Source organism: Desmodus rotundus, chromosome 11 (assembly GCF_022682495.2).
Source record: "Desmodus rotundus isolate HL8 chromosome 11, HLdesRot8A.1, whole genome shotgun sequence".
NCBI lineage: Eukaryota > Metazoa > Chordata > Mammalia > Chiroptera > Phyllostomidae > Desmodus > Desmodus rotundus.
Genome location: NC_071397.1, coordinates 30,986,667 through 31,009,072, shown reverse-complemented (window position 1 = coordinate 31,009,072; position 22,406 = coordinate 30,986,667). Strand labels below are relative to the sequence as shown.

Genomic DNA, 22,406 nt, shown 5'->3' with positions numbered 1-22,406 from the left:
GTGCAGTGTGGTGATGGCCTGAGGGCTGGGTGGAGGAGGGTGAAAGCAGAAAATGGGGCATTTGTAATCACATAAACAATAAAAAGAGTTAAAGAATGATACAGCATTGAAGCAAAGTTAGTCAACAGCTCAGCAACACGAGTGGCTTCTCATCTCTAGGCCTGATTTCTCACGGAAGCGGCACGCTCTCATGCCTGGCGTGAACCCAGAAGGTGGTTGCTGGACCCCAGTCATGACCCCAGAGTAAGTACACTGTTCCTTGCCTCTGTGTCTCGAAAAGATCACAACTACAAACATATCCTGTACAGTGAAGAGACATTTGAGCTTTGGGGACAGACATTTTCTCTCTTTGAAAACAATTCCCACGGAATAAATTGGTTGCATTTGAAAGTTGCTTTCGTATTGCCAATTCAGCTTGGGATTCCTCACCTATGTTATCTTCCTGGCACTTTAAAGGTGTATATACTTTATATATCTTTAGTAGTCTCTTGCACTGAAGATAGCCACTAGCAGTATATAACTTAATTTCTTATATATTGTGGGGAAATAATAATTAAGTAGGTAGAATTAAATTCTTACTTTGTTTAACAACAGAATATTAAATGTGTAATTTGTTTTAGGATAATTAAATCAAATTGAAAAATTATAACCACTTACACATAATCAGAATATAATTTCAACAATGTCATAAGTAGACTATGTGTATTACAAGGAACGTTACTAACAGTTTGTTTTTGAACTTCCAAAAATTTTATTTCACTTGAATAAATTGTTTATACCTTCTTCCATAGATACAAAGAGTTATTTTTCTAATTAAAGAAAATTTTCTAATTATCACTGTCAATGAATTCCACTCAAATGGTCTTTAAAGTGTTTTACATATAAAACATAATTTAGTTGCATCCTAACAGAAGATATAAAACTTCCAGAAAATAGATTTCTACAAATAATGAAATATTAAAATATACTTTTAAAACTCCATGAACAGTTTATATTTATTTTCCCCTCACAGGTAGAAGCTGTCTCTAAGATCTAATTACAAATGATCATTTGCACAAATGACCCATCTCTGTAAGGTATTCTGGGTTTCAAGTAAACTTTGAACACTTTATTTATTTTAACTGACCATTTTAATTGTCTATTATGTAATACACATTTATCTAATATTGTATTGATCTTCCTGGAATTTAACTAAGCATATTTTAATAAAGCTATTATAAATTGGCAGAATAGGAAGGTAGAAACAAGCAGGTTGGAACTACTTCAAACAGGACCAGGGCTGCTTCAAACTGCACTTTAAATGGTTTGCAAGGAAAAACCTCACCAGGAAAAGCTACTAACTTGTCCCAAGAGCTCTGTAACCAGCTCTGATCAGTACTGCTGTGTTACTTATGGCCATCGGTCAGGCACTGTTCAGTGTATGTTATGAATATGGCATGGTCTGAAGATTTAGATGTATGGCACGCTCAGTCACATGGTATATTAGTAAATATGGTATAGTAATTTTGCCATAAAGGGCACATAGTACATTCTTTCCATCTCTTTATAGCTTTAATCTAGTCACAGGAAATAACAGAGGCAATGACCATTAATCTTGGACTACTAAAATAATAAGATGCTATAAAAAAAGCCACTAGAGGATCACTAAAATATAATTCCTTTCTCAGATAGTCAATATCCAGTATCTTTCACTAGGCTCTGGTTCATTCTCTTCCCTATCCTCAAATTTTGATGTTATTTTTCTTTATTTTTAACATGTTTATAGATCTTAATAGGCTGTTTTTCCATAGTATAATAGGCAAGCATATGAAAAAATTCCCTCTTATCACTCAATCATATTAAATGTCAGTAGGCATAAAACTAATAAGTCTATGAAATGAAAGTTTCATTTGTTATTCTGAGCTATTAATATATCAAATGATTTTGCAGTTAAGTAATTTTCAAATGCCAAATCACAAAAAATCCAAAGATTATTTTAAATACCTTGCTGAGGAGAGTTTCTGGTTGGTGAACTAGAGCACTTCCAGGTGCCATGGAGCCAGGCCTCAAACTCCACGAAGACAGACCTTTGCTCAGGACACTGCCCTACGTTTCTTCATCTGACTGTTGAGGACTTCTGGTCAAAATGGCAGCAAAGGAAAATGGGGTATTCGAATCATACCACAACCACACCAAATATAACTACAGAAGAACCATCCTTCAGAACTGCCTGAAATCTGGCTGAACGGAAGTCCTACAACTAGAAAGTTAAAGAGGAAGCTACATCAAGACTGGTAGGAGGGACAGAGACACTGGGCTGGTCCCAGCCCCCTGCATGGCAGTTTATCTCAGCTGCAGAGGTCTCCCTTGAAGAGCGAGAGGTGCCAGCCCCACACCTGGCTTTCCAGCCCAGAGTTCCAGTGTCAGGAAAAGAAGTTTCCATTACTTCTGGCTGTAAAAAACAGTGGGGATTGAGGGTGAGGGAGATGGAAGGCCTGTACAGTCCCAGGTGGTTCTTCTTAAAGGACCCATGCATGGGCTTAGGCAGATTCAATTGCTCTGAGCTGCAGTGCTGGAGAAGCAGCTTGAAAGGAAACAGGGAAATAGAAGGAGGAATAGAAACACAGGCATCAGAACAAGAGCTAGGGTGGCAACTCTCTGCCAGACAAAAGTGCTGGCAGAGACCATTGTTCCTTTCCTGGGCCCTCCCTATGCCCCTTCACCCCCTCAGCAGGCAGATGCCATATCTGAGTCTCAATCAACCTGGCTCACACTGTTCGCCCCATCATGGTGATTCCCTGAGACCTCGCCCCACCCAATTTGCAGGCCCATCCAGGTCTTTTCCTGTGGCTTTTCCACACAAATGACCTGTCTTGCTTCATGTTTTGAACTTTCCTAAAATCTCTCAAGCATTATTTGGCCTCTACAGATGTCCTACATCATGCTAAGTGGCACCAGGCCCCACACTATTGGGCAGCCGGCCTTGGTTCACAGCTTGTCCTCTCCTGAGCACCTGCAAGATCAACACAAATAGCAGCCATCTGCAGGTCACTCTGTAGCTTGTGCTGGGGTGGCCTCGGGCAGGGCGCAGGTGGTGACTGACTCTGCATCTCCCAGAAGGTCCTAGAGCACCCTGTGGACAGCCTCAGCCACACCTGATTACACCCCTTCCACCTCTATGAGCAACACACCCAAGGGGCAGACTCAGTGAGCACCATAGGCCCACTGAAGCAAGTCCTGCTCTGTAGGGTTGACTCCTGACAGCAGCTACTCTGCTGTAGTCACAGCCCATCCTCACAAATGATTGGCCTAGGGGCCAACCCCTCCAGTGACGCCAACAGCAATGATGGCTCAACTACAACAGGACAGTGAACACAGCCCACACAGGGGTGCACCTGGAACACTAAGCTCAAGTGAATGGGGAGGCTGTACCACCAGGCCCTCCAGGATAACTACTATACAAGTCCACTCTATCAAGTCCAGGAGATGTAGCAGCTCTACTCAATACACAGAAACAAATATAGGGAAGCAGCCAAAATGTGGAGACAAAGAAACAGGTCCCAAATGAAAGAACAGGAGAAATTCCCAGGAAAGTAACCAAATGATATGGAGGCAAACAAACTACTACATACAGAGTTCAAAATGATGGTTATAAGGATGCTCAAGGAACTTGGTGAGAACCCTAATGGCATAAAAAGGACCAGTCAGGAATAAAGGACACACTAACTGAAATAAGAATTATTTACAGGGAATCAACAGTAGAGTAGATGAGGCTGAGACTAAAATCAGTGATTTAGAATATAAGCAAGCAAAAAACACTCAATCAGAACAGCAAATAGAGAAAAGAATCCAAAAATATGAAGATAGTGTAAAGGTACTCTGGGACAACTTCAAGCATACCAACATTCTCATCATGGGGGTACTGGAAGGAGAAGATAGAAAACAAGAAGTTTAAAACCTATTTAAAAAGATAATGATAGAAAACTTCCTTTCCCTGGTGAAGAAAATAGACATACAAGTCCAGGAAGCACAAAGAGTTTCAAAGAAGATGGACACAAACAGGCTCACATCAAGACACATCATAATTAAAATGCCAAAGGTTAAAGACAAAGAATCTTAAAAGCAACAAGAAAAAAGCAGTGAGTTACCTATAAAGGAGCTCCTATAAGACTGTCAGATGATTTCTCAACAGAAACTTTGCAGACCAGAAGGGACTGCCAAGAAATATTCAAAGTGATGAAAAGCAAGGACCTACAACCAAGATTACTCTACCCAGCAAAGCTATCATTTAGAATTGAAGGACAGATAAAGAGCTTCCAGTCAAGAAAAAGCTAAAGGAGTTCATTACCACCAAGCCAGTATTACATGAAATGTTAAAGGGTCCTTTTTAAGAAGAAGAAGAAAGATGAAAATATGAACAACAAAATGGCAATAAATACATATCCACCGCCAATTGAATGTAAAAATCAAAATAAACAATCAGAGCTGAATAGACTCATAAATATGGAGAATATTTTGATGGCTGTCAGATGAAAGAATGTTTGGGGGGGAAGGGTGAAAAAGGGGAAGGGATTTAGAAGTACTAGTTGGTAGTTTCAGAATAGTCATGGGGATGTAAAGCACAGTATAGAGAATAGAGTCAACAATAGTTTAATAACTATGTATGGTATCAGATAGATATGAGATTTATCGGGATGATCACTTAGTAAATTTTACAATGTCTAGTCACTGGGGTGTACACCTGGAACTAATATAATGTATGTCAACTGTAACTGAAAAATAAAAAATGATTGAAAAAATAACATATTTATTCATTAAAACATGTGTTCCTTAATTGAAGAAACTATTGTGAAATAAGTGGCATTTAAAATTTTCTGTAATATTTCTCAAATATAATTTGAGAAACTAATTTTAAAAATTAATTTTCCCTTAGATAGTAACTTATGTATTTGTTTTCCATAACAAGTTAAATTATTAAATAATTTTATTTACAATGTTTTTAAATCCCCAGTAAATATAAACATATATCCTTTAGTATATGCTTACTCATTATGCCTACTGACATTAAATGCCAAATTTTAGTAAATTTATGACTGCCAGATTAGTAGATGTATATAAAAGATCACATCTCTTAGCAATGCTTCATATCTTTCAAACTAAGAATGTAGAAAACAAAGATAATTACTTTTGAAAATACTTTTCAAAGGGGGATGATAAAAAGACAAGAATCTATTTGTATCAAATTTGCTCTTCATGTCCGTTTATTAAAATTCACCTAGCTACAGAAAGCTAACCTTATAGGTCCTGGGGAACATATGTTACAAATATGAATGCTGTTGGAAAATTGTTGGTTTTGGCAAGCTTTTAACATTGGATAACTTCTGTGAAAGCTTGATTTTGTATAAAACATCTGAAATTTGTCTGCCTCAGAAGAAAATGATATATGGCCCTGGCTGGTGTGGCTCAGTGGTTTGAGTGCCGGCCTGTGAAGCAAGGGGTCCCCGGTTCAATTCCCAGTCAGGGCACATGCCTGGGTTGTGGGCCAGGTCCCCAGTGGGGGGTGCGTGAGGGGCTACCACACACTGATGTTTCTTCTCGTCTCTCCCTCCCTTCCCCTCTGGAAATAAAAATGAAATCTATTTTTTAAAAAAGTACAATTTAAAAGAAAATGATATATGATAAAGACAAAAAAAAATTTCAGAGCTATACCAAGAAAATTCAGCTTCTTTTTATGATGAACATCTCTTGTAGATGTTCAAATAAACATAGAGAATTCAGGAACTAAACATATTCTCTCTGGATTCTATTATATGTGTATTTTTATATTGTAAATTATACCATCTCTCCTTATACATTGTGCAGATTTTATCATTGGATGGGAAAAATTTTTGGACGAATATTTAAGCCAACACTAAATTAAAGTTGTAAGGCACATTCGGGACAAATCTGAAAAATGAAGAACCTCAAATCTATATTGATATTATTTTGAAGTATTGTGTTGATTTTATATTGTAAGAATCATCCTAATAATTACTTAGGTTTTAAATAGTTTTTAATCATGACTACTTTTAGAATAACTTTAAATTCATTATCTACAAAAGGTACTAATTTACCTTAATACAAAATTATGGTCTACTTTTTCTACTATAATTCCCCTGTATGTATAAACTTTGAAAACATAAGACATGTTTTGCACTATTTTGAACGGACTGTGCAACTCAAAATGCATCTGGAGGAAGGGATGCCCTTTTCCATTTCACACGGGAACTCAGTGCTTAGTTAGTGGAATCCCTAAATGGACAACATACTTGTTGCATAGTCACCTCAAATACAAAAGATTTAGGATATGACTCAAGAATCCCTAATATTCTTTAAAAATTATCTTTTAGAGATTGATTATTCAAACATATTTATATTTTCCAACCTATACACACCTTATAAGTGCTTAATTTTATTTGTACCCAAACAGGCCTTTGGAATATAACTTTATAGTTTCATATCTTTTAGGAAGAAGGATGGTGATTATATGAAACAAATTTTCTGAAACTGCACTCAAGAATATTATACAGATGTCCCTACGAAAAAGGCATCCCAGAATGAAACAACTTTGGTACATACTGGAATAAAGATAAACCTTAGGAACAACCCTGTGTACTGTGAATCCCTAACAGGGAAGAGCAGTGAGCAATGTTCGGAAAACATTGCACACGTTACACAGAAGACTGCACTTCTCATTCCAGATGCGCTTGCCCCAACATTTTCTTGGTTCATAATAACTTGGATAGAGGAAATCAAAACAGTACATGATATTTAAGCAACTACATAGTGTGGCTTTATATATATAATACAGGTAAGATCATGTTACATGGTTTCCTTCTATAGTCCTTTATGAGAATACAGGATGCCTGGTTACTTCTAGGGTATTGAACATTGTTTTGGTGAATTCTGTAGTAACTTCTAAATCTTTTTCCTGATGTGCGGAGTAAAGTTCACCCAAGGCAATGTACAATAAAACACTGCTTGCATCATAGGATGATTTGAGCAAAGGCATACAGGGAACCGGAATATAAAAATGTTTTTTAAGATTTTATTTACTTATTTTTAGAGAGAAGGGAAGGGAGAGGGAGAGAAACATCAATGTGTGGTTGCCTCTCATGCATCTCCCACTGGGGACCTGGCCTGCAACCCGGGTATGTGCCCGGACTGGGAATCAAACCGGAAACTCTCTGGTTTTCAGGCCAGTGCTCAATCCACTCAGCCACATCAGCCAGGGCTATGTCTTAAACTCTTAAATATATTATAATCTCATTAGCTATGTGGCCTATATATTATACATTAATGTAGTCTTGGAAAATAATGAAGTCCTTACATATTACAGGAACTCAAAAGTTTCCTGCTACTTACTATGACATATAAATATATTCTATCATAATTGATCAGACTTGTTCATCTTTTAACCACAACCTTGAATAAAAAGAATTTTAAAACCAATGCAGACTGGAGTTACTGGAAAGACAAAAAGAAAGTGTGGAGAAGCAGTAATATATTGAGGACCATCAGTCGTCACAGTGTTAGCTGTAAGAACAGGAAATATTGAAGGCTGAACAGCCTGTGGTCCTGCTCCTCCTCAGTGAGTCACAGCAGTTTGACGGTGATGTCACTTTGTTCTGTTTTTTTCCTTTTCTTTTCATGCCAAACCCTCCTCTCAGGGTTTTAACCAGAGGGTTGATGATGGGTGGAAAATCACTCTATGTGTGTACACATGTAAGCCTGTAAGGCTATTTAAGGAGAAGAGTGTATGTGAAAAGAGAACTCAGTTCTGCATCAGGGAAAAGATCTGCCTCTTGCCACATCTCATTACTTCCTCTCTGTTCCTCCTGAGTAGTCTAAGCAACGAAATGTGCCAAATGTGGAAAATCACTGACCTAAAATAACAAGAAAGTTATTAATGTAACAACAATATCTTTAGCCATTGGCTTTAGTGCCTAACTTATATAATCCATGTGTATGGAGTAAGAGTGATTTTTAGTTCATATGCATTCTAAACTACGGAGAAGGGGGGAAGCTAGAAACATTCGAATGCCCCAGTAAAATGAATTTTTAATTAAGAAACTTATTTGTACCATTTTTAGGTATACCCCTCTCTCCACCACCTTCCCTAAATAAGAACAGTCATATGCATCGAGGGGCAAAGAACCCGCTATCTTTTGCTTGCTGTCATGGGACAGCTGTAACTAGTGCTGGTTTGTGAAGGGGCATCCTCCCCAGAGGCGACGTGGGCTCCTAGCACTAACACTCTGTTTCTTCTGATCCCGTCCCTATAAAGTCACCGTTTTTCCTCAAAAATCACATCGCCAAATTTTCCCCAAAAGTAGAAATTTGAAGAATCCTCTTCTCTTGAAATTTTAAGAGAAAGACAATGGACCTGCAAATTATTCTTGTAATTGGTTAGTAATATCACTTCAATACACTAGTAATACTTTATAGCACAGGAGTTAATTTAAGGTATGTGGCTCTATTGTGAACGAAAAGAAAAATTACTTCAAGAAGTATTGTTTTACAGTTATTTTAGTAAGATTTTTATAGTAATTAAAAGTGAAGAAGTCCTGTTTAAGCCCCATTTATTGATATTCTTATTAAATTAAATAGGTTTTGAAATATACTAACTTATAAGTATTTCAAGAAAAAGGAATCTATTAGAATAATTTTCACCCTTGATCCTAAGCAACACAATAAGGCTACATTCTTCAGCTCTTCCAATTTTCTTAAAATCTAGAGAACTTAATATTCTATTAGGACCAGATGCTTAGAATATTAGAAATAAAGATAAATATATTCTATTAATATTTTTATCAGTTGAAATTGCTCATGTGGGTTATTAGAGTATGACATTGTTGATTAACAATAAGATAATTACTGTCAATTTTCTTCGACAGACAAGCTAGGTGCAGGGAAACCCAGGAAGAAGGGATGCTTTAGAATACATTTTATTGCACATCATGAAAATGTGTGATAACATTAGACTTCCAGAGTATTAGGAATGCTCTTATTCTGAACATTTATATTTCTGGGCCTTTTCATGAAGCCCCAAATTCAATCAATGAATCGTCTATTTCTATAACCTAGTCAGGAACAAATATACAACGTGGGCTGTCCGTACTGAGTCTGCTTTACTGAATTGAGGTGGCACTGGGTCCTGTGGCCTTTTCCTTCCAGCAGGTATGTGCCTTGTAAGAACACGAGGGCACCACTGGTGATCTAAACAACACGTAGGTTTCTCAGAGCTCACGTAGCATAAACTTTCCTATCGCATCCACTCATACCTACCCCGAAAGCCGGCCAACTGCAAAGCACAGCCCAAGGGGGAAATGCAGCAGGTTTCCTGCTTTATTTTGTAAATAGAATTGTATTGGAACATAGCCATACTCGCTTGTTTAGATAATGTTCACACTGCGAGACACTGCTGAGTAGAAGTGACCGTGTTCTGCACAGCCTGAAATATTTACCATCTATCTCTTTACAGGAAAATCTTTCTGACACTGGACTCAAGGATGCTCTCTGGATTTAATCATATCAGAAGGAAATTCCTGCAACGTGACTGAGCGACCTCCAAGACTATGACTGCAGTTTTCAGCTATATGTTACAGTAGACAACGCCACACTGTCTACTGGGGATACTTCACAACAGTTAGTAAATGTTCAACTCCCTGCAGTCCCAGTTATTTTAATTAAATGCTAGTGTTTCTGTTTTCTGTTACTCGACCTAGACGGTGTTTTTGCAAGGATATTCGGCAAGGTGGCTTCACCTGCGTGTCGTGGACAAAGACCGAGTTTACAGGAACAGTATCGCCAACTCACCTGATTCTACCCCTGGGGCGCTCAGATTGCTCTGACATAAAGCTTGTGCTGCTGAGGCGCGAGGCACTGCTGGTTCTGGAAATGGCGGACACATCACTGACATCACTATCTGATGATTTGGCAGAGACGTTATCACAGCTTCTGTACTGATCTTTATGTATGTTATACTAAAGATTAAAAACAAGAAAGCATGAGCTCCGTCATCAGACTGTGGACAAATGAGACATACATGGTGAGGATAATGACCACTTAGCCAACACCAAATACAAATGCACCTTCACAAAAGGAGGTGTGGACTCTAAAACAATCCAAATGCTAACATAACATAGGATTTCCAGTGTAAAACTCTTACATCTTTCGAATGGTAAGGAATGGTTTTTGGAGACTGAATTATAAATTAAACACAAAAATTAAATGCCTGAGTGGAGAATTCATTGAATTATTTGCATGTACTTAAAACTTCAAAACTGTATTATTTTTTCTAGTACATCAGTTTCTCTTTTCTTGCTTTTGTTTTCATTATTGCTTATTTTATTCACCTTCTACTCCATCCATGGTATGGACTGCTTCCATCTGTCTATGCTTCTTGATTCTTTCTAAAACTATTCAATTTACCTACACATCTCCCTATTCTGTAACATTGCCCTGTGTCAAATCTCTTCAAAAATATCTCTCTTTACAAAAGATGGTTAATATTAAAACTGAGGGGCTGTGGCACAGAGTAAAGCAATGGCAGCGAAGAGTGGACTTTGGCTTGAAACTATCTATTATGGTTTAATTAGACATTTTCATGTTTAAACTATCAACTCAGTGTTAAAAAATGGGATTCCTATTATAATTTCAATATACACTATAGCTTATATTTAAATGTATTCAAATTTGTCTTTGATATTCATTACCTAAGATTTTAGAATCATTAGGAGAAAGATTAAAGCATGCAAAGCTGTCAAAGCAGTAAATCTGCCCTCCTTTCTATGTTACCGTCTTATTGTAACTGATCACACAGTGAAAGCTTTATATATTATTATAATATATGTTTTATTTATAAAACTAAGTTTAGGTAATTATATATAATTTTATAATACCTAATGTGTAAGTCCTTCTCTTATCTTAGGTCCTAGAAGGTGAGATAACTTCTTAGGTAAGAGAAAAGAACACATAGGTAAAATAAACACATGATTAAACATTGAGTATTTAAGTTTCTTATGAAGCGACTGAATTTTAGATTTATGTGTTAAGGTGTGAAAATAGGAAATGTCTGTTAAGCCTGTAGAAAAATTCACCCATCCTTTGATGCTCTGTATTAGATGAGTTAGATTTTTAATAAATCTAAAGTAACCCAAATACTCTACTTCTAAAAATGTGTATAAACAATTTGTCCTTCTAAAGAACATGAAATAAACTGATGTTAAAACCTGGATCTATATATACAAAAAGAAGTATAACACAGTATTTGAAGAAAATTCTAGAGAAGGGAGTCATGTTTATTTAACGTGACTTAACATCAGTTGGGAGTAGTTCAGGCCTAAGGTATTTAAATGTCTGTTTCAATTCTTCATCTCTCATGTATATGTAGTGGCATGAAAACAATTTCAAAGTTATAAAGTACCTATAAAATTATCTTTCCTAAGATTTTCTTGTAACTGTGTGATTTTTTGATAGCCACATGCATACTCCAAAAGGAAATCCATGTATGTGTTGTCCAGAGCTGAGCTATTTCTGTAACTTCGGGCGTGATCTGACAGTAACATGACTTAAGATAATGTATTTGAAGTAATGGGATAATGTTTATCACCAAATTCTGTCATATCTAATAGCATGATTCTGACTGACATGATTTACTTCAGTCAGAAGTGTGTTTTTCTTTAATTTACAGAGTAGATGTGGTAAAGCCTTAATATGCTTACACAGTAGAACCCGACTGTTCCTGGAGTATAAATATAACTCGTATTATCTGTTTTGGAAGCTATATTGTTGCTAAGCAGTATGCCATGCAATCATTATTGTGTTCCAATCATACTGAAATAACAGCTTGTCCATGGCAGAGTATGAGAACTGGGTTCGAATACCATACAAATTTACCCCATGGCAGCGGATTTTCTGGCATTGCAGTGACACCCCAAACACATGTTCCCCTTACCTGACAAATGCCAGTGGCAGTGGCAGAGGCTATAGCATGGGATAAAGGAGCACACATGGAACTATTTATCCAGCTAAAGCACTTTTCCTTTCTATAAGCCACCTCTTCCTTTACCTTTTGTATATAACTTTTGATATTCCAGCAAAGAGATAAAATGAGAGATTTTTAAAAGACTGTAGGTTATACTAAATTTTTCTATTTCGGGGTAAAGAATGATCTATTATTCTGACATGACTTTACAGTTTACTTTGATTATTTGAAGAAATGATATACTTTTATATTCACTTCATACTGCTACATTTAGCAGTAAAAATCTATTAGAAGTTTAAATAACTGGCATTTTATTAGGCACAATTTGTTAAATTTCCTATTTAAAATTAAATACTTGAATGGAAATACATTAATTATATTTTGAGAAACATAATATCCTCAGGAGGAATGTATACCGATCACTAAGCAGGGAAGTAAGTCCTTGGTGTGGGGGAGGTTATAATTGTAGTGCTGCTATTTTTATACATAATAAACATTCAGCAGCTACCTTCAATGTGCATTACATCAGTCTTGGTTGCTGTTCCTGGTTTACAGAAACATAAACACTTTTCAAAATGTGAGTTCCTAAATGCAACTCACCCTCTAATTATGAATTTCACCCCATCATTAAGGCATGCACCTCTGTGTAACATCAGTGAGAAAAACCTGTTTCAGATACCAGAGTAGTTTTGTGGTTTTTTCAAAGGTGGAGTCAGTGCTAATTCCTTACTCAGGACGAATGTTAGGGTCAGTCAGTCTTTTAAAGGTTGTGCCACGTTTGAAACATCTTAGCAACATCTGTCTGGTAATTCTTTGCCCTGAAGAAAATTTAGATCTATTGGTGTTTAGTTATAAATATTTTGAAAACAATGACATAATTTCTACGTTGGCAGAATTTCAACTACGGTGTACTGCTTTATCCAAAATGTCAAATAGTTTAAGATGCTAAAAAAGAATAAAGGAATAAGGTTTAAAATTAAATGTATATTAAATTTACAATGTTAGTTCTTGTTTATGTGAATAAATATATATTTTTGTAAATTATAAAATGGCAGAGATTAGGGGATAAAAATGAAAAATATAATTTCTCAAGTATATGAGAGACTTGAGGTAATAATTGGAAACTAGAAATTTTATTGTAAGCATTAGGCCATAATATATTAGAATTGTGAAGAGTATTTATCCTTTATTTGATATATAAAATAAAAAGCTAATCACTTGTTATTTTATCTTATATATTTTTACTATCCTATATTCCTATAAGTTTAAAGATATGTCTTTGATCTCATATATATTGATAAAATTTACTCATTTTATTTATGTAATAGCATGAATTTATGCAGTCAGTAAGAACATCAGTGACATATTTAAAAGTAACATTTAAAAACAATTCAGATAAGAGGAAAAAAAAAGATGCCTGTGTAAAAAAGGGAGAAAAGTGAGAATATGATAATTAAATTGTATACAAACTAAAAGCCGTAGAGAGCCTCTGAATGAAGCACACTGGAGTACAGTATACATTGCAATGATGGAAAAGCAGAACAAAGTGGCACCTAAGTTCCTACCAAGAGTGCTAGGCTTATCACCCTACGGAAAGGCTTTACTAATTTTGGTTAAGGCCGACTTTCTTCTGATCCTCAGTTTCACACATTTGGTACACAAAAGAGCTAGAACAGAAAATTATCCTGAAGTAATTTTAAGTTCTAAATTACTATAAGCCAGAGAACTTGCCATCTCCCAGGCCAGACAAGCCTCCTTTTGATTTATTATGAATATAAGGATTAGTGATCATTTAGCTTCTAGGGCACGTCATTTTGTAGGTTTTTTTGATGAACTGATTAATGATTTGAGTCCTAGGTCACAATAAAGCAGAAAGGCTTTTGGCACTTTACCCTGATTCTTTCTTTATCCCTTCCTTGCTTCCTATATGTAGTTCCCTGGCTGTTGTATTTGACCTCATCCTTTGACATAATTCTAAGAAGTTGATAAAGCATTTCCGGGTTAATGAAGATTTCCCAGTTTAAAGAACATTTCCGAATAACTGCATTCAATTGTGAAGAAATTGTAAATTACTCTGCCTTCTAATTCTTAGTTCATATGTAGTAAAAGAAAACAAAAAATGATAACGATATCCATAAAGAAGACAGACAAGCTGATTAAGTGGTGATACCACATAGAAAAAACCCACAAAGAATATATGTGGAGCTGGAATCAGCAACTCTATAAAACATTAAGAAACTTTACTAAATTTTTTTTCTGCTTTACTACTTTCACTTTGTAAAATGTTGTTTCAGAGTCCTAGGGAACTGAGTCAGTGATCACAGCGACCATAAGCATTGTCTCCGTTGGAAATCCCGTGGCAGCTAACCTAAAATATAAAGCGACAAACTGCCTCTAACACACCCGACGATGGCAGCCCAGTGATAAATCATATTTGGCAACCACCTCTATTTTTTGTGTAATTTTCTGAACATCTGGCTCTATAATGGCCAATCTCCATAATTTAAATATAAGTAGGTTTTTTCATCCTTCCTCCCACCCCTTTTCTCCCTGGTAACCACGGTTTATGCTATATATCTGTAAACTAGTTTCTGTTTTGCTTGATTATCTATTTTGTTTTCATATATAAGTGAAATCATATGGTATTTGTCCTTCTATGTCTGAGTTATTTCAGTTATCACAATACCCTCTAAGTCCATCCATGTTGTCACAAATGGCAAGATTCCATTCTTCTATATGGTTGAGAAATATTTCATCACACATCGGTCCTACATGGTTTATCTGTATGTCCATCTATCAGGGGACACCTGGGGTGCTTCCATATATGGGCCATTGTAAATAGTGCTGTGATGATAAGAAGGGTACATACATATTTGGGGGAACATAGTCAAATATATCCTAATAACTTTGTACAATGTCAGGTGGTTTCTAGGCACTGTGGTGATCACTTTGTGAGATATTTAAATGTTAAATAACTATGTTGCATGCCTGAAAGTATTATAATATTGTATGCTATCTATATTTTAATAAATACAAATAGATTTTTCTAGGTTCGTATTTCAAGCTAACAACATTGATTTAGTATAATTTTGAATTTCTAAAAGGTCATTACTTCCAAAAGGGCTTCTTGATATCAAATTATAACACAGGTTTTCCTGTAATGACTGATGCCATTTTTGTAGTATTCTAAAAAAATTTTTAATAAGCCAGATAATATATACATATAATTTCATGAAGTATAAAGTTCTATGCATAAATTAAATTAAAATTATTAGATGATGGTTAGCAGATTATAAATTGCTTAGTGTAGTCTTACAAAATAATATTGAAGTATAAGTTAAATGTTTATTGGCACATGGAATTGTGTGGATTTCAGTTTCTAAGAGTTTGAAATCAGCATCTTCTCTTACAAAAGACAGAGCAATAAGAACTCTCATATCACATGGTTTTAGTCATTCAGTAACAAATCTCAATAGTAAATTTCAACCAAAAATGGCACTTAATACTAAAAATCTGTAACTTAATATTTAAATGTAATATTAAATGGTATTCAAGCAATCAAATGGCTTTATCTATCTTGCTTATTTATGTGAATTTGATTATGGATAATTGATCATTAAGTGGCTTTGTTTTTTTTACATTTTTATTGAATTTATTGGGTGACAATGACTAATACAATTATAGGTGTAAGGCGTACAGTTCTATAGCACACCATCTGTACGTTGTACCGCATTTCACCACTCCAAGTAACGCCTCCAGTCACCATTCATCCGCCCTTTACCCTCTCCCACCTGCCTCCGCCCTCCCTTTCCCTCTGGCAATCACCATACTGTTGTCTGCGACTTTAATATTAAGTATTTATAACTCCTTTTTAGAAAAAGCCATTACATCTAAGTTAGTAAAGTTGTATCTTGTGAAAATAGCCAGAGGAGAGAGGTAATGTTGCGAGACTAGCATTTGCGTAACTTCCCTTATGTATCTCGCTGTTTGCTAGTCCTACCTGGGACACACACTGACATTTATAAAAAAGAGGCTATTGGTTGGGTAGTAACTAGTTTTACCTTGGAGTATTGCTCGCGATCAAGTTCTTGACTAGAACCAGACCCTGTTGTCTGCTTAAATCGATGCACTTTCATTTTCATCTGTCTTGTTCGCTCCTCCACTACTAAGCTTGCTGCAAAAACACACAATGGAAGCCTATTAACACATTCGAAGCACCTTTTAGAAAGTGAATGGTTTAAGATTTTAACGCTTTTGACATGACTTTAATTAAATGGAGTTTAGAAATAACACATGATTAGTACATTAAACAAAATGCAGAATATGCAATGCTAGCCAATGTTAATGTAAAAAAGAACATGACTCAACTCACACAGAATGGGGAACAAAAATATTAGTAACAAAATACCCTATTTCTTCATCTGATATGAAATATTTTCAATTCCATTCATAAATGACCACGTGAAATAAAATTTAATTGTGGAAATGTTTTACATGTAATCGACTGGTTGGTGCATGTACATATGTAAACAAATATGCACACATCACACACGTATGCACATGCTTACATGTGTGCACACACCCACTTAACCTCCTATGCTGGGAGTCACCTAAAAACTGTTTTACTTGAGAAGAATCTGCTTCTATGAGGTGTTCTTATTAAGTAATTAATTTCTATTGGTAGCTTTCCTTAAACATGTGCCAGTCTTAAAATTGAACTAAGAGAAAAGATTAGTTTTCTATTTCTGATGGTTGTGTCTGACCACATATATAAAATTAGTAAGTTTAAAAAATGTGATATAAAAATGTTGGCTCTGTAATTTTTGTGAAGAAACATTCCATTTAAGCCTTGGTTAGTCTCTCAGCGGCAGGTGAGACTATTTGGATAGGAATAACTATAGCCTTCAATGAAATTGTTGTTTTAAGTCAGAATCCATCAGAAGTGGCTAAGTTTCCAGACCCTGCCTGAAACGTTTACATTGCTACAAACAGAGGAGGAAAAGAGCGAAGGGCACAGCAGGTCAGCCCTAGAACATGTGCTTGTGTTGTACGATCCCTACGCTGACGTTTTGACAGTTTATCTTTGCCAGTTTCCTCGACGATTCAACCTCTTCAAGTGCTAAGATTTATTTCTAAATTGTATATATACACATACACACGAAAAAATTCTGTTGTGATTAATGCACTGGGCCGTCCACAAAAAGGCCCTAATGATTTCAAGGATAATGGAAAGTTGATGTATCCGACCAACTTGACTGTTGATTCCATCTCTTGCATGAAGTTTATAAAAATACTTGACAAATTTTTTCATTGCAATGATTAAACATGGCCTATCATCCTTGATAAAGGACACTGACACCCGTTTTAAAACTTAAATAAATATGTAGCTTTTATTGTGTGTTCAAGTACAGACTAAATGTTCAAGTTATACTTTTACCACCAAATATTAGAAGTTTAGCTTTGTTTAAATTCAATAAATTAGACAGATAACTATCAATCCCTAACATCAGTTATGTGAATTAAGCAATGACACATGCTTGCTTTGAAAATGCTGACTTCAGAAACAGTAAATACAAACTAATAATGACTAAAGGGTGGGTCAATGAGATCTTGAGAAAAGCAGTTCAGAAATTTGTTGATTACTTTATAACATATAAGGAGCCAGAATGAATATTATAAATAAAAATGTTAATTGGGAGTAATAAGAAGTTGAGACAAAGTTATTGAAAAATGTGTTATATTTATAGAAAGCTATATGCAATATGTCTTACAATATATACAAATATCTGTTTTCTGCCTTCTGCCTATGGTGTGGGTACTTCCGGGGCACTTGCTCAGTCTTTGAGCTTTGAAGAAGTCGAATGAACTGTGATAATCAGTTGCACTTATAATTAAAGCTAAAGCAATTCAAAGCAATCTCTACTTGGTATACAAACAGATTTAAATGATATTAGCTGAATTTTCTCGCCAAATGATATTAATTTTATTTGAAGAGCTTTTTGACATCGATCCACCCATAACTAAGTGACCTTCACTTTGAGCACCAGGTAATTCTTAGGGAGGGTGGTGACGTGACACCGAAGAGATTATTTCCAGGAGAGCTTCCGACCTGACTCGTCTGAAACGCTTCTGGATGTTCTGGCCAGTTGACTTTGCTGGGACAATGCCCGTCTCTCTAAATAGGATTACTTAGTTTAGGACACACAGCTGCACTAAATCTTTACTTTACAAAACACAAAACTAAATCCTGAGAAGGGAGTGGTAGCCTAGCTAAAGTCATTTTTGTCTTCAAACTACACACAAGAAGAACTTCGATTGGAACATGCAGGTGAGAAAAGTAAATACAAGTTTAAAAGTCTGTGATTTCTTACAGTTGTCTAATGGAAAGCATTAGATATTATTAAAAATAAAGACAGATTAAAATAATTCTTTTTTTTATGCCACATGCTTTGCTATATAAACTCCTAATCTATTGATATGGTTGAATATTGATGAATCCACGAGCAAGGGATTTGTCTGTTATCTACTCCTTAATAACATTATTAAAGAATCCTGTGACTTAAAAAAAAAGCTTAAGGGTCTTCAATAAATCTTCTCTAACCATCACAGAAAAATTTCTATAGAAGCACCTCCTCCAAGGAGAATGTAGTTTTCTGGGAAAGAAACTCTTTTGACTTACCAGTCATTTGTAATTTGCTTTAAAATATTATCAATGTTATAGGTATAGATGCTTTCTGATCACTATAAACTTTAAACTCTCATAAATATACTGAAATACTATTCATGAATTTGCAATTATATAAAGAGGAAGTTGGTCTGATCTTCAAATTTCTTAAGTATTTCACAATTCTTCCTCTGCATCTAAATTAACATGAAACTGAAATTTCAAATGTTTGTGTTTAATCGGTAAAAAATAATCCATTCATTACATTGTTAAACTTTCCAATTTTTAAGTATTTTAGGTGAAATATGATTGTAAAAGAAAACATAAAAAATTCTAATTATTAAATATATTAAGGTAAAAAGATTTAACAGTATTTTATAACAAGGTTAGCTAGTACATGTGACAAAAGTAATACATGCTAAAATCTGGACAGAATAATTAAGCGTGTCTAGTTAACTATAATATGCTGTCATATGGTATGAATAGAAAAATTAATGCCTCTGCTCTCTTGCTGCACAGCAATATGACGAGAGTTCGGCGACAGTGGAGCCCCATCTTTCCTCAACGCATGACTCCGAAACAGCAATGATAATAACCACTTGTGTGGAAATTGTCAGGTAGAATGAAATATATGAATGAAACACCTAAAATGCCTTAGTTATTGACAGCATTGAAAAAAAATCCCCTCTCTGAAGCACTTTATTTTAAAAAATCACTTATAGGGGAACTCAAATATAAGAAACAATATGATATGAAACATAGTGATTAAAGCATAATAAAAGATGAAAAAATTAGCTTATTGAACTTTAATCAGTATAAAAATTATAAAGCCTGGATAGAAAAATAATTTGATACTTGAAAATTCAAAATGTAATACTAGTCTGTACTCACAGTTTTTAGACTTCAGAGGAATATAAATTAAGATGGACAAACATTCTCCATATAAGGGGGACCTCCCAAAAACCAGAATTTATTATAAAAAACTGTGCATTTATTTTTACATATTTAAATTCCAGTCACCTTCAAAGTACTCTCCATTTGCTGTGATACACCTATCAAGACATTTTTTCCAGTGCTCAAAACAGTTTTTGAATTCGTCAATTTTAATGCCTTTTAGTGATTCTGCCATTTTATTCTTTGACCTCTTCCACATCAGCAAAACGTTTCCCTTTGAGGACTTTTTTCATCCGGGGAAATAAAAAAAGTTTGCTTGGGGTGAGATCAGGTGAATACGGAGAGTGGGACACAGGGGTCATGCCGTTTTTGGTCAAAAACTGCTGAAGACTCAGCTTGGTGTGGGAAGGTGCACTCAAAAAGTACCCATTATAAAATGGGCAAACACACTGTCTTCCAAAAAAATTAACTGAGGCCAAACACAGCCTCTCCCAACAATGCCCACTGGTACACTAATGCAGATGAGTTCCTAGAACACTCATCTAGCGGGGAAGCCTGTACCTACATGGGGCCTACCCTTCAGAAGATAGTTCCGGTTTTGGGGGGTACCCCCCTCATACACCTGGAAGCAATGTGGCAAAATGGTAACAGCCCAAGAGTGGGAATAACTGAGCACAGTTTCAGCACTAGACCCACTCCCATTCATCAGTGCTGCACCGATCAGTTCCTGGTGTGTCTCTCCACTGTGCAGTTTTATGTGTAAAGTGAAGAGATTACTTAGAGTAATCTCCTGTTGTTCTAGTCTATGATTCTAATATCAGTTCAGTAGGGTATTGGTATTGGTATTGGTGAAGTATTTTTTTTATTTTTCACATTTTCAAAAGACTTTCTCTTTGCTCTGTTACCTAATTTCCAACATTTTAAAATTTGCCAATGAATCAAGACTATATATGCTGAAAAAAATTGGCCAGTTGTATTTTACATTATTTTTATTGTTTATTTTCCAATTAAAATATATATATATTCCTTGAATGTTTATACTTATTTTTAGCCATAGAAGTACAGTAAGCTATTTTGATTTAATATTTATATACCCTCTACCCCACCAACCACATACACAGTATGTGTACATGGAGATTAAATGTATAAAATTTTCTGACCATACAGAAATGCCCAAGTTCTGGGCCATTATCCTAGAATAAAATGCACTTCAATCTGCAAGTGTTGAAATATGCCAAATTGTTTCTCTTGTGCCCACGTATAATTCCTTTGGCTGCTAAGGATTATACCATAATAATATTAACAATAAAATAAAGCCGACATCTATCGAGCATGTGAAACATGAAACACAACAACAACGCACATTAATTACACACATCACATTGTCTTTAAAGGCTTCCAAGGAAAATAACCTGCGTTCTGGTAGATAACCGAAGTGGAACGCTGGCATGGGTGAAATGGGTCACTTGTAAGTATAACTACTCAAACCGCAGCGCAGCCCAAACCACAGGACCGGCTCTTGTTCTAGCACACTGACAGTCACTGACCGTCTAAAACAACAGTCAGGGTTTCCAACCGCCGACGGTACTTCCTGTGTCAAAATTGCCAAGCCCCTGAGTAACGCTGAAAACCCGAGTCAGATATTTGACAGGTAAGAAAGTCAGGCTCTTGATGAAAGAATCTGTCATTTTACCTGTCATTTTGTGCTACACAGGGTTAGTTTTCTCAAAATGTATTTCGGTTTTTAGAGGGAGCACTGTCTCCTTAAGAGACACCTCCTCAAATACCATCTTTCTGAAGAGCAGCCCCTGCAGCGAAGGCTTCCCTGGGAAACAAAATCACTCCCTGAGAGCTCATGTTGTTTATCCCGAGTGATCTCTGATACATTTAGCCATAACTTTTCAGTATTCCAGTTACACTGATGTTAAAAGGGTCTCTGTTGAAAGGCTTGATGTAGCACAAATGCTAAATCCAACATCAATTTTTTGACAGTCTCTTCCTTTTTTTTCTGTAATAAGCGTTCACACATTTTAAAATTCGTAAAAAATACAATATTTAGGAGACATATGTATCTATAAAGGAAAAAAATTAAAAAGCCTATCCATTTGTCTGTCTTCTATTTTCCTCAGCACTTCCCTCTACAAATCCTAGGAATAAAGGAGTAACATGTGCCAGCTCAGCAGGGCGCTTCTTGCCGGTTGAGGGTTGGCTGATACAAGTGTTAATACCTTGAAGTCTCAAAAGCCTGTAATACTACTAGAAATAACCACATTGCAATCAGCAGGATGGGAAAACAGGGTGAAAACCAGGAGTTCTGAATCGTTTTTTACGGGCTGCTTTGCCCTCTGGGCCAGAATGGCAGCTACCTTTTTGGGTTTGTAGGAAAAAAAGATAAGTTAGACACTTTCACTAATGGAACTCTAAATATTTATGAATAAACATTCATAAATATTCATATGTGTTCAGGAAAAGCATTTCCCTGGAAAATGAACAAATTTGAATCTTCACAATCTTCACATAACAGGATATGAATCACCTGGCTTAATATCTACTAAATACGCATCCAATAAAGATATAAATAAAATCGAAGTCCTTTCTACTTAATGACAGTTAAAATAATGCTGATTCCTTAGAAAACACAAATTATTTATTTTTAGCAAAAGTCGAGTACCGTATTTGTTCCTATAATGTGTTCCACAGCCATGGCACACTATTAAAGTAAGTATGCAAAAATCATTTACACAATAACTAATGTAACAGGAAATTATTACAGTAATTTTATATGGATTGCACCTAAATAAGGTTCCACATCAATTATATTTTGTAAAATTAGCTTAAAAC

At 35.6% G+C, this 22,406-nt stretch overlaps 1 protein-coding gene across 35 annotated transcripts in view; it reads right to left on the bottom strand.

Moving 5' to 3' along the window:
* Nucleotides 1–22,406, bottom strand: part of RIMS1 (regulating synaptic membrane exocytosis 1) — a 412,581-nt gene that overhangs the window by 64,302 nt on the left and 325,873 nt on the right. For 19 of the 35 annotated variants that reach the window (XM_053913690.1, XM_053913688.1, XM_053913699.1 and 16 more), the window contains 2 exons: nucleotides 16,069–16,181; nucleotides 9,838–10,004 (listed from right to left, as the gene is read on the bottom strand). The exons of 14 other annotated variants lie outside the window; for them this stretch is intronic. In XM_053913690.1, the coding sequence (XP_053769665.1) occupies nucleotides 9,838–10,004; nucleotides 16,069–16,181 (280 nt within the window). Of the gene's footprint in view, nucleotides 1–9,837; nucleotides 10,005–16,068; nucleotides 16,182–22,406 lie in introns of those variants that run through there. 2 more of the 35 variants (XM_045184837.2, XR_008425501.1) reach the window with 2 other exon arrangements.